This window comes from Carassius gibelio, chromosome B13 (assembly GCF_023724105.1).
Source record: "Carassius gibelio isolate Cgi1373 ecotype wild population from Czech Republic chromosome B13, carGib1.2-hapl.c, whole genome shotgun sequence".
NCBI classification, from domain to species: domain Eukaryota; kingdom Metazoa; phylum Chordata; class Actinopteri; order Cypriniformes; family Cyprinidae; genus Carassius; species Carassius gibelio.
In genome coordinates this window covers 3,616,106-3,629,406 of record NC_068408.1, presented here as the reverse complement: position 1 = coordinate 3,629,406, position 13,301 = coordinate 3,616,106, and the positions used below count along the sequence as shown (strand labels likewise).

General features: G+C 35.2%; 1 protein-coding gene across 1 annotated transcript in view; it reads right to left on the bottom strand.

The window, feature by feature from the left end:
* Nucleotides 1–3,801: 3,801 nt before the first annotated feature.
* Nucleotides 3,802–13,301, bottom strand: part of LOC127970807 (potassium channel subfamily K member 12-like) — a 29,185-nt gene continuing 19,685 nt past the window's right edge. The window contains exon 2 of the mRNA XM_052573545.1: nt 3,802–4,694. Coding sequence (XP_052429505.1) covers nt 3,802–4,694 — 893 coding nt within the window. The remainder of the gene's footprint in view (nt 4,695–13,301) is intronic.

Below are 13,301 nucleotides of genomic sequence, written 5' to 3'. Positions count from 1 at the left end.
GGTAGATTCACTCTAAGTGTAGGTAGAGAGTGTGAACTGTGCTGTAGGTGTGTGTTCTTGTGCTGTGAATGCAGACGCGAGCTGTTGTTCTCTGGAGCAGAAGAGAGCTGAGCAGAGATGGTACAGATCACCAGCAGAGAGCTAGCTAATGGAAACTACATCTGTGCTCACACTTAGGGACTGGATTCCCTCTCTTCTCCTGTCTTTCTCTCTCTTCTACTCTTATCATGTCAGGATTTAAGGGTTTGTAGCACGTTAGCATCTGTTTCTGTTTGCTACATGCACAAATGCTGGGTGACAGCTCATTATTACAATTATTCAATCAACATTCCTTGTTTTATTAAAGCAGTTTGATTTATCATTTGAGGAAACGGTGAGTTTGCATTGGCAGGGTTTTGCAGCAAGACGTTATTCATTTTCAATGAGGGCTGGTGAATTGAGGCAACATGAGCCAGTTTGTTTGCAATGCAACAAAGTCATTCAGAGTTCAACTTGATGCAAATGGGCAGTGATGCATTGTGGCGTTCACAAATGGGAGCACAGAACGGCTCAAAAATGCACATAATGGTAGCAAATGAGCATCATGAGTTTATTTACATGCACACTAAATAGTGGGGGGGGGTTTATAAAAAAGGATTTTGTCCAAATTATTAAACCACCAACACAAGAAAGACTTGTTTGCATGATATCTTGAAATGATTAGGTTTCAGTTTTGCACAGTCAGATGTACACTTAGCTGGCAGAATGTTGATTATGCTTGCAAATGCAAAGCAAATTCAAAATAATAGGGAAAAATACAAGAATGTTAATGAGTGCATTTACATGCATGATCTAATAATGTTTAAATGAAACTGATTTTTAAAGTTAATTTCCATTTTATTAAAGATGTAAACAGAATTTAGTTTTACTTTACTCAATTTGTGCAAGTCTTGTTTACGTTTTGATACCAATCCATTTCAAAATCTCATGTAAATTTCCTCCCAATCTTATAAATCTCAAGGTTGCCTGCTTGCTAAAAAGCAGATCAGTGTAGGATTGTGCATTTAAATACATTAATTGTGCCAAACAATATACAGGGTTTTTGCAGGTTTTAAATGTAAAATATATTTAAGACCTTTTTAAGAAATACATTAAAAAAAAAATGAAAAGGAATGCAATACATCCTAAATCTACTTTTTTGATCAAAATGAAGTGAGTTCATGGTTAAAACAAGAACATCATGCAAGAGAAAAAACGTTTTCAGACCACATTTGTGACCCTGGACCTTAAGTGTAAAATTTTCAAAACTGAGAATAATTAATCATATGAAAGATGAATAAATAAGCTTTCCATTGATGTATGGTTTGTTAGGACAATATTCCTTAGCAATACATACTATTAATCACAAAAGAAGTTTTGATGTAATTACGCAAGGTAATTTACAAGATATCTTCATGGAACATGATCGATACTTAATATTCTAATGATTTTTAGAATAAAAGAAAAATCTATCATTTTGACTCATGCAATGTATTTTTGTCCAATGCAACAAATATCCCCGTGCAACTTATGACTGCTCTTGTGCTCCAGGGTCGCATTTGTTTATGTTTTAAGCATTAAACTCAATTTCGTAAAAAAATGTAATACTTCATTTTATTATATATATATATAATAATTTTTTTTTTTTTTTTTTTTGCAATGCTTGTGACATTTAATGTCATGCCTTTATGAATTTAAGACTTTCTACTCTGATTACATGCCTTCATTTGTGGATTTTAGGGGACTTTTTAATACCTGCAGAAACACTGAATATAGCATGCATAATTCCCTTAACTTCTTTCTAAATGATTTTTCAACAACTAAGACTATTCTATTTGAATAGAGCTTCCCATGTTGAACACAAGACTTGATATTACGCATCCTACCAAGCAAGGGCATCTGAGAGGATTTTGACTGTATGTGGACAGTGTTAATAAGATGATAGAGGAGGGGTTGAGGGCACTAACGTTTAGTCTGCAGAGGTCTTGCAGATGAACACGAGCTCCGCTGGAAGTCTAGTTCTGTGCTGATAGATGGCTCATATTCTCTCTCTCAGGGCTTCTTCACTTTATTCTCCTTCACTCTGTCTCACTCCATCTCTTCAGCTCCTCCTCTCTCCTCTTTGGGGAACAACAGAGTTTAGCTTTGAAGTTACTTTGCTCAGCTCATTGGTGCATCTCATCATATTACAACGAGGGTGTAAAACCCATCTGCATGAGATACTAAGACTTTATTCATGTTTATACTAATATACCACAACACCGCCCACCCCCCTTCCAACTTACTTATATTTATGCTGTGTAACCATAAAAAAAAATATTATTAACTTATTAAAACATTGTTTTTTTTTGTACTGTTGCACTATGGAAGAGGAGAGTTTTTAACAATAGTCTTTTGACTTTTTGCCGAAAGGAAGTGTCAGAGAATGATAGATTGAAACATTTTGTTAATTGCATGAACCTAAAAATTACATCATAAGTGAATTCAGCTGACATAGTAAGGGAGGCTGTGCATTTTGAGACATTGTAGTATGTCCGAATACTGAGTATGGACTTTCCATTGAGCAGAGAAGCACATACTTTTAGTGCACAGCATAAGTATGCAAACCAGGATGCAGCTCAAGACTAAGCAAAAACGAATATGTTTGTGACATGGACATGATGCATAGTTGTAAATCAAGTGTGCTGTAAGTAAATAGGATGCTACTTTTACTTATCTGAGATTTGACAAGCTCTTCTCAGCTCCTATGAATAGCCACTGGAAGTCAAGTCTAACTTCAGAGCGTTTAGGGTTAGTTCATGTTGTACAGTATTGTCTACAAATTCTAGAGAATATGATTCGGGTAATTAGGGTTTGTCTTGGTTGATTACTAAAATAGGCAAAGTCACTTAAGGTGCGTTCAAATCCTCCTGGAAGTTCATATGTGTGAGTATGGAAGTCATAAATATGACATCAGGTGCTTAGGTCTGTGAAGTTTGGTTGAAGACTTCATGTATAATGCTTTATGAAAGTATTTTAATGTTTTGTAATGCACTTTAATAATGCATTTTATGATTACATGAATAATTGTAACATTCATTGTTACACCTTTAGGAATAATGAATTGAAACACATGACAAACTATAAATTTGTGGGAATTGGTTGGTTGTCAAGGAAAGCAAATATTATAATGCATTTTATGAAAAGATATAATCTGAATATTTTTTGAACACTTAATAATGCACTATACATAAATGTTTCAAGTAAAACATTAATGATTTCTTACTATAAAAATTATGACTGAATGTGCATCTGGTGTGTTTTAACTTTTTATGCTTTTATAACATTTTTAGTGCTGTAAATCGAACGATTATATTTTCTAATGTTATTGCACAGTACTATGGTATTTTATGAATGCAATTTAGTTCATTTGAGGCAATTGACCATTAATACAAAGGACGCATTCATTGCATCTGACTCAATGACACGATCGGATCCCAACTCTGGGGATTTTTTTTTTATTTCACACTCATAATTGTGACTTTCTGACGCTCATGTGCTTTGAACTCATAAATACGATCTATCCAACATGATTTGAGCACACCGTTATTTCCTAGCACGCGTTTGTAGCAAGTCACGATCCATATCCTGTGGAGGATATCCTAAACAGTTAATGCATGCCATGCTGTTCTACACAAGCTCGAAAACTGAAATCGCAAACCCAAACCGCTCGCCGTCCAGAGAGAGTTAGAGAGGTTTCACTGCTAAAAACAATCATTTCTGAGATGCTTACAAGCGTTACCTCTATCTAGAGTCACTGGTTTCTGCTAATCGGTTGTTCATGATGCCCAAAGCACCAACGCCGCCAGAAAAGCCGTTCTGCCGCGAGCTTCCACACACCGTTCTGGGATATCCATTTGCTGACTCCGACAGCTGTTTCTGCATGATGGCAAGCGAGATTTTATTGGATCCCGTCAAGTCCCGCATGGAGATCATCTCGCCCGAGAGTCTGCGTCCTTCAGTGTCGCTATCGCAAGGTCCATCCGAGTCCGGCGTCCGACCGAAGCGTCCACGTCTGAGGCGTGAGCCTGGCCTGATGGCGTTGCGGCGTCCCAAGAAAGCATTGGCTTTGTTGCAGCGCTGGCAGCACAAGCAACTCATTTTCCCCAACATCCAATTGAGGACCTGCTTGATGACGATGGAGATGACATTGAAGAGCGAGTAGATGCAACATACTCCAGTCAAGATGAAGATGAAGTTGGCCAAACGGTAAAGTCCTTGGTAGCCGTACGCTGCGCTTTGGCTGCTCACCAAATCTCCGAAACCAATGGTGCTGAAGGTGACGAAGCAAAAATACAGCGAGTCCAAATAAGCCCAGCCTTCGACTGGAGTGTACATGGCCGAAGCGCAGCAGGAGATCACGATGGCCGATAAGCCCAGAATGAGCATCACGTGATACACCGAGGGTTTCCAACCGGGCAACGTACTCGCCGCGAAGTCCTGGCAGATCCCCGGCGGGAGGAGACCACTGGTCCGCAGACGGCGCAGACGCACGGCCTTCATCACCACGGCCAGCAGGGTAATGATGCGCTCCAGAAACAGGTTGAAGAACAGGATGGTGGCCGCACAACCCAACAGACCATAGAAGATCAAGAACACCTTTCCAGCTACCGTCACAGGGGTGGTCATCCCAAATCCTGCAGAGACGAACACAAAAAGAGCTTGTTAGAACATCGTATTCTTTATTTGCAATACTGTATGAAGATCATTCAAGCGTACACTTTTCGAAATTGAGATTTATACATCATCTGAAAGTTGAATTAATAATCTTTCCATTTATGTATGGTTTATTAGGAGCGGACAATATTTGGCCATGATACAACTATTAGAAAATCTGAGGGTGCAAAAAAAAAAAATCTAAATATTGAAATAATCACCTTTAAAGTTGGCCAAATGAAGTCTTTAGCAATGCATATTACTAATCAAAAATGAAATTTTTATATATTTATGGTATTAAATGTACAAAATTATCTACATGGAACATGATCTTTACCTAAAACTGTATATTTATGATTTTTGGCATAAAAAAAAAATTGACAATTTGGCTTCACACAAAATAGCACAAGCATTTAAATCAAAGGGAGGAAACAACACAAGTGCTACTGTGGCAAATTTTATTTTATTTTATTTTTATTAACTAAAACTTAATGCCTTAAAAAAAACGAGCTTGAAAAAAAAAAGTTAACTAAAATAAAACTAACTTATTTTATTTCAGCTAGTTGTAAAGGCAATGTTTTACATTTTTATTCAGTTTGAATTACAGTACTAAAATAACAAAAACTAAAAGTATTAAACACACAACAAGATATATTAAACCTAATAAAAGTAACATAGCTACTAAAACTTGTATAAAATGTAAATATAAAATATAAAATCGAATAAATTACTAATAATAGTAAGTTGATGCTAAAATAACTACTAGTGAGTTTACTAGTGACTTTACTAGTGAGTACTAGTAAATTGTCATATGATGTCATAAAAAGTAATATTATGCAATGAATATGAGGCCTGATGTATATGTACATTTATGTATTAGGCAAACACTTTTATTCAAAGAGACTTGCATTGCATTCTAGGGATATTATAGTTAACTATAAATGTATGCTTTAATTAATGGTTAAAGGTAGCCTTTAATTTATGCTGAAAAAATAAAAATAAAAACACTACCACCAAGAGTTTTACAGCAGGATACTTTGTTTTTCGATTGATTCCCTGACAGATCTCCTGTCATCGTGTTGAGAGAACATGGGAGTGAGATGCAGAGGCAGAGTACAAAATATTAAATTAAATTCCTTCAGCATAGGCTTATTAATTTAACTTTTTGTATAAAAGGGACTTTACAGTTACCAAAAATAGAACTCTTGGGTTTCCTGTTATTAAAAACTGATAAGCAAGCCCAGCTTAGGTGACAGCTAACTTGAATGCAAAAGTACCATAATGCATTACTTTCCATTAAAATTAATCAAGTTATGCAATTACTTTTTGTATAGAGTAACGCAATATTGTAACATATATATTGTACAATATTCTACTTTTTAAAGTATCTTACCCCAACATTCCAAAGGATATATTGAATAAGACTGTTATTAGACTTGACTGTGACTGCTAGGTCGCAAAAAAATAGCTGATATTCTTGAAATTTGAGTATTTCAATAACGACTGACCTTCAGCAATGCTGCAGCATTCACATCCTGGTGATTAAACTACAGTAGCTTAGCTGGAATTGATTTAGAGAGCTATATGTTAAAGGGGGATGTTTTCTAGAGGACTGCATCCTTTGGAACGCATCAGTATAGAGAGTCGTCTGAATAATTAACAGATTCCTGGGAGAAAAAGATAAAGCACTTACACTTTTGTTGCAGTATTTGAACTGATTATAGTGAAAGAGAAACTCTACATTTCCTTTAGGAAACAGCAATGCGAGAAAGGCAGCAAAAGAACAGCATTAAGATGCATATGGGTAGAAAAATTCTTTTTGGAATGTAATATGAAAAATTACAATGCAATATGTAAAATGGCAATGTAATTCTAGTATTTAAATTAACATTTTTCACATTACATTTTAATTAATACAATACATGTTTTTATTTTTCTATTTTAAATTTTTTTTATTTTATTATCCCTTACGAAACAAAAATATATTGCAGTATATTGAAAAAAAAACATGTAATATATTAGACATATATTCTTATATATATTTATCTTTTCCAATATATTGCAATATATTGAAAGCGGCAATCATTTGTATATTTTGCAATATATTATATAATATAGGCATCAGCAATATATTATTAAATGTATTCAAAAATGTAAAATATTAGAAAATAAAAAGGGAAAATAATATATCACAATATATCACAATATATTTTAAGAAATATATTGGTAAATAGATTTTCCTTTCGTAAGGGATGTTTTAGTATTTATTTAAATTTTTATTTGTTGTTGTTTTTTATAATATGTCTATAAAGTTTTTATTATTTCTTTTCAGTTTTAGGTTTAGTTATTTTAGTACATACATTTAACTGAATAAAATTAGCTGAAATAAAATGTTGAATTTTTACAACCATTTTAATTTAGTTAATGTTTATTTTAAGTAACAAAAATGTTTTTTTAATGCTTTTTCTTAGTTAACTATTACAACACTGATTCAACCTAAGCAAGACAATATATATTTTTTAAGATTTTATTTAAAAATGTTTAAAATGACAAGCCCAGAGTGCTAAACACATCTTTTAAGGAGTGAAAGAAAAATTCATGACTTCCCACAAAATGACAGAATTCACCTGTAATGCATTTATATACACTGTTAAACAAAATAAAAGTCTGCAGTAGCACAGATGCCCATGTTGCATTCTGGACTGTTAAGATAACGCTTCAGTCTCAGGAGTCACACAAAAAGCAATGCCACAGACTGAGCTGAAACATATCAAATAAACACAAGCAACATTCACTGCCTGGGAAGCACAACTGCACAGACTCTACTTCACTACACGACAAAAATAAGGATAACAGTGAGCAGAAGAGCGCCCATGTTCCTGATGGCAATGCACAACAGCCCATTCGCTCTGGCATAAAGCCACATGGCACAATCAAGCAGTGCTCTTTATAAGACAAAAAGAGAACAGGATCAAATCTAACCTCTCAGACGTTCATCTCTAATTAATTAACCCTCCTCGTTTTTCCACTGGCCTGCCGCTGAGATGCTCTTGTTAAGAGGACACTGAGGTTTCGTCTGCCAAGGGCCACCGCAGCTCTCTCTCATTAAAATCTCAGTTACCTCAACCCCCTGAACCATCGATTGTGTGCTGTTTCAGAGCACACACTTCAGACTAGATTTCTGGAGACTTAGAGACAGAGAGAGAGAATCGCAAACACACCCAAAATAACTTTGAGGAGAATTACAACTCAGAGTCAGCACTGCTCAAGTGTGTAAAAAAAAAAAAAAAAAAAAAAATTGCCAACCATTGTTTTATGATCTTATATTTGACATTCAGTATAAAACAACGTGCCAATCTGGAAACAATACAACCCAGCATATAAACTCCAGATACGCCATCTGTTTTGAAGTCTGCATGACATTAAATACCTCTTTTCAGAAACAATTAAGAATTAACAATTAGTCAACTAATGAGGTCAACATTAATCAAAATGCACAGCCCATTTATTTCTGTAAAGTAACCAGAGGAGGTTTATGATACCTGCAGAAAATGATCATTGCATCTCAATGGCGTGGAGTGGAGGCGTGTGTGTCACACAAAATAGTTCACCAAAAAATGAACATTTGCTGAAATGTACCCACTCTCAGGCCATCCAAGATGGGTTTGGAGATTTGGAGAAATATAGCATTGCATTAGTGTCTCATCAAGGATGGATGCTCTGCAGTGAATGGGTGCCGTCAGAATGAGAATCCAAACAGCTGATAAAAACATCACAGTAATCCACAGCACTCCAGTCTATCAATTAACATTTTGTGAAGCCAAAAGATGTGCGTTTATAAGAAACAAACCCATCATAACTGTTATTTCTGGCATAAATATCAACCCATAATCTATAATAACGCTTCCACCAGTGAAAAAATCCATCCCTCATTGTCTCTCACATCAAAATCCACCCAAATACTTGTTTAAAACTGTTTTAGGCTTGTAAAAGCTGCTTGATGCCGATTTCTTTCCTGATTCAGACCAGAGGAAGCCAAAACCAATGGAACACAGCTTTTGGCTTCAGAAGACATTAACTGATGGACTGGAGAGATGTGGATTACTTTTGATGTTTTTATCAGCTGTTTGGACTCTCATTCTGACGGCACCCATTCACTTCAGAGCATCCATTGATGAGACACTGATGCAATGCTACATTTCTCCAAATCTAATGAAGAAACAAACTCATCTGTAAATATTCAGCCAAATAAAATTTTGGAGTAAATTACTTTGGAATATAAGTCATAGCATGATTCAGATGATTAAACTTATACTACAAAAAATGTGGTAAGCGTCATGTTGCCTGGCCTACAGCATTTTACAGTTTTTGTGCTTGAATGTCATGCAGTAAGAGTAGTGTGTTCTTAAGAAATGAATAGCATATGAGCGCTTTACTGCGACAGATGGTTTCAGCTCGTTTCCAAACTCAGTGCAGCACACAGCAATCTTTGCATCTCAATATGCCAGCACAGTCTAGCTATTTAGCACCTTTGAAACCCTGCAAGCACATAAAAACATAATTGTTCACGTTGACAGCAAGTGTCCTAATTTCACCAATCAGAACCAGACAGAGGCCAGTTCAGTTGTCCTGCAGTCTTCAAGGATCGCAGGCCAGATACAGAAAATACAGAGATGATGAGGAGGGATGGTGTTTTTATTCTCCTGTGACGAAGAGGAAATCATTAGTCACTGGCTGGAGTGCAGGGGGTCTGCGGAGATCGGGTTCAGGGCTGAGTAAGAAGTATCTGGCGCCTTCCCTACACTACACTACCATCTGCCCATCACTCGCCTTGTTACACCTCATGTGCCTGATTGCTTACACAAGCATGTGATGCACACCAGTTTGTTCTGGCATTGAAGAGAAACCTGTGTTTCAGGTTGCATAAAGAACAAAAGTAACAAACTTTAAACCCTAACATAAAGGTGCCTTCAAAGAGACAAGATTAACTAGATTTAGGCTAAAACTAGTGTACAGTATTTCCCCATACAAAACCAGTCTTCAAAATTTCAAGTCACCTCCAAAAAACTAAATTTAAATATAAACTTAAGGCAAGACACTACAGGCAAAAACGTTTGTCATTCACTGGTCAATTTTAAGATTTTGGGCTAATTGACTTTTCTGTTCTTTTTTTTCAGACTAAGGGGAAGGAAACATGCAAAATATACAGTCAAGTGTGCAATTCATTGCACTTTTAATAATAATGCATATATTTAAAGGCTGTTTTGGCAAAACATGTTTTTTTTTTTTCTCATGGCTTCAACAACAAACTTTGTAGATTTATTCCTGTCTATATTCTGAAGGTTTTTAAAAAAGGGGGCTCGTAAATACGTCATTTGGCTGATTTTATAGAATATTTTGTTCAGTGCTTTAAGTGGGCCGGTACGCACCGGTACTCAGTACTGCCACTTCCAAATATAGCTCTTGAGCGTACCACCACCTCTCCGTGCGCCCAGAACGTGCTTTTAACGTACCTGTACGTTCATTTGTACATCTGTTTTAATAGAGGTTTTAATCCTTTGCCTTCACTGCCGCTTTTCAGAGCGTCCTTCACAATGCACCCTTCCTAATTCTTCCTAGATCGGAGTATGAATCATTTGAGTCAGTTCGGGAGTTCGTAGCGGGTTCGCGAATCATTTGAATCAGTTCGGGAGTTCGTAGCGGGTTCACGAATCATTTGAGTCAGTTCAGGAGTTCAAAGCGGGTTCGCGAATCATTTGAGTCAGTTTGGGGATCGCGAATTATTTGAATCAGTTCGGGAGTTCGGAGCGTGATTCATTTGAATCAGTTCGGGAGTTTGGAGCTGGTTCGTGAATCATTTGAGTCAGTTTGGAAGTTTAAATGCCGTAATGCAGTAGCTCTTTCTAAGGGTATTTTTTCAAAATCCTTTAATCCTTCAGTATAGTTGTTGTTACCTCAGGGGATGAGGGGAATCATCCAAAAAAAAAAAAAAACGGAAAATAATTGTTTGGGTTTTTTTTTTGTCTGGCTATATTAGAGTACCGGCACCTCTTTTGGGCCACTTAAAGCACTGATTTTGTTCCAAAAAACATGGTGATTTTTTTTTCTGGTTATTGACAATATTTTCTGAGAAAACTCCAAAATCCTTTTAGCAAAAAACATTTAACCCTAATATGTGAACTAAATAAAGTGATCATTTTAAACCAATTTTCAGATTTCTCTTCTGGAAATGTATTCATATTCGTTTTAAAAAAGCTATAATTAAACAGATGACTTATTTTCATTTTTAAACATAACATTTCCGAAAGAAATGCAATCCTTAATGTAATCAATCTACTATTAATATGTTTATTTATATTTGTTAAAATTTTACTTTATTCACCTGAGGTGTCTTGTATTAATGCATATAATTAAACACTCATTTAGAAACCGTTATGCAGATGTGCAATAAGAATTTATTTTGCAATCTCAAAATATTGGTTTACACTCATTTTGAAAATGTATTTGCTGTGGTAGTAGACTGGAAAATACCCTGCGAGTGAGCAAGAAAGCATATTTATTATTTATTGATTTTGTACAGCAGAGTTGATGTGGTGACTTGCCACATGCACTCCATGATATCAAAACTCGGAGCAGTGAATTCAGCCTGTCTCTTCATCCACAACTTCCTGTAAATGGACTGCAATAACCAGAAAAGAATGAATCATAGCAGAGAATAACAGAATCCCATCCACAGCAATGCAAGAGTTGAGAACATAAACAAACAACATAGACTTGCAGTTATTTTTGCATTGATTTACACAGAACAGGAAAAATAAGAAAAAGAGAGCAAATGTCTGGATGAGAGAGGGCTTAGGGAGACGTGGACTGCATATGTTTTGCTCAGTGCTTCATCCTTGTCTTGCGCTCTTTCACTCTGTTGAAATTTCATTAGCTGTTGCTTTTGTTTGTAAGAGACGTTCGGACCATTTTGAAATGTATTACAGCATCTACAACCAGTTGCATGGTGTCTTTCTAGTGCGCCGCTGACGGGCTCACGCTGTGAGTTAGCTCTGATCTGGGGCGCCTTGTCACAGTTAGAAAACATGAAAGAACGACAAGCTTGGAGCTTGTAGTGTGCACTTCACTTAAGGGGGCAAAATCTTCTCAAACATAAAGCATATTTCAATCAAATAAGTATTTATCTCCCACAAATAATATTTCTTCTAGGGTGACCCTGACATCTCACTGGTTTAAAAATTACACTCTGCACATAAACGTAAAGAATACAACAGAAACTAAAAACAACACAAGCATTGTTGCATTTTTCCCCCCTATATAAAGTATTAGAGGTCAAAAGTCCAAAAGAGACTATTGGGCTTTTTATTGTTAACTAAAACTAAAACTATTAAAACGGTTTAAACTATAAATATCACAAAAAGTGTTTCGGTTTAAGTTTAAATTGAAGTACCAAATTTACTCAAAACTAAACTAAAAATGAAGCTAAATAGAAAAAAACAGCATTTGAAAAAATATGACAGCTTAAAGTAAAATTTTAATATTCAATATTATATAAAATAATACACTGAAAGTATAATTGTTTAATACTAAAATATAACTGAAGTACAAAAATACTAAAAGATACTAAATAGAAATATTAAAGGACAAAAGCTAACAAAAAATGACAAAAGCATGTAAAAAACCCTGCAAAAACTGAAATTAAAATATAAAATAATATAATTAAATAATAAAAACATACATTTTAATAAGATAAAATTACTAAAAATATATAGTTTTAAAAAAGTTAAGACATATAACAAAATTACAACTTAAAATTGAAATCTAAAGTAATATAATATAAATACACAGAAAGTATATTTATTCTATATATTTAAAAAAATTAAGCTAAAATACTATAATAGTATATTAATAATACTAAAAAATGCCTGACATAAACTATCCTTTTGAATCTTTTTTTAATAATAAAGTGATATTTCCCAGTTCGAATGTTACAAGTTCCATCAGAATGCCTTGCCTCATGAGATCTCAGTAAGAGTCATGAGTATATACACTTTATAAAAAAGGATTTCTGGATTTTCTTTCTGTCAACTGTTTAAATGGTTCTTTGTAGTGTGTTTGAATGGAAGAGCTCACACTGTGTTCAAACATGGGCTTTCACACAGCGTTTGAATGGAAAAGCTCACCTGCACCCCGACGAGAGCGTACAGTGAAGCTGTTTTTGAACTGAGAAATTCACACAGCGTTCCAACGGTAGATGGGCATTTGCTGAACAAACTGAAATGCCTAGAAAGCATTAGAAATTAGGCTCACACTGCATTTGAACCAAAGCTCACAGTGCAATTTAAAAGAGTGAAAGTAAATACATTTATCTGCTAAAGATTTATGGCATGGAACCGAATGTGCAGTGCTAAAAATGTATGCACCCTCAGGTCATCCAATATGTAGATGAGTTTGTTTCTTCATCAGATTTGGAGAAATGTAGCATTGCATCAGTGTCTCATCAATGGATGCTCTGCAGTGAATGGGTGCCATCAGAATGAGAGTCCAAACAGCTTAAAAACATCACAATAATAATACACAGCACTCCA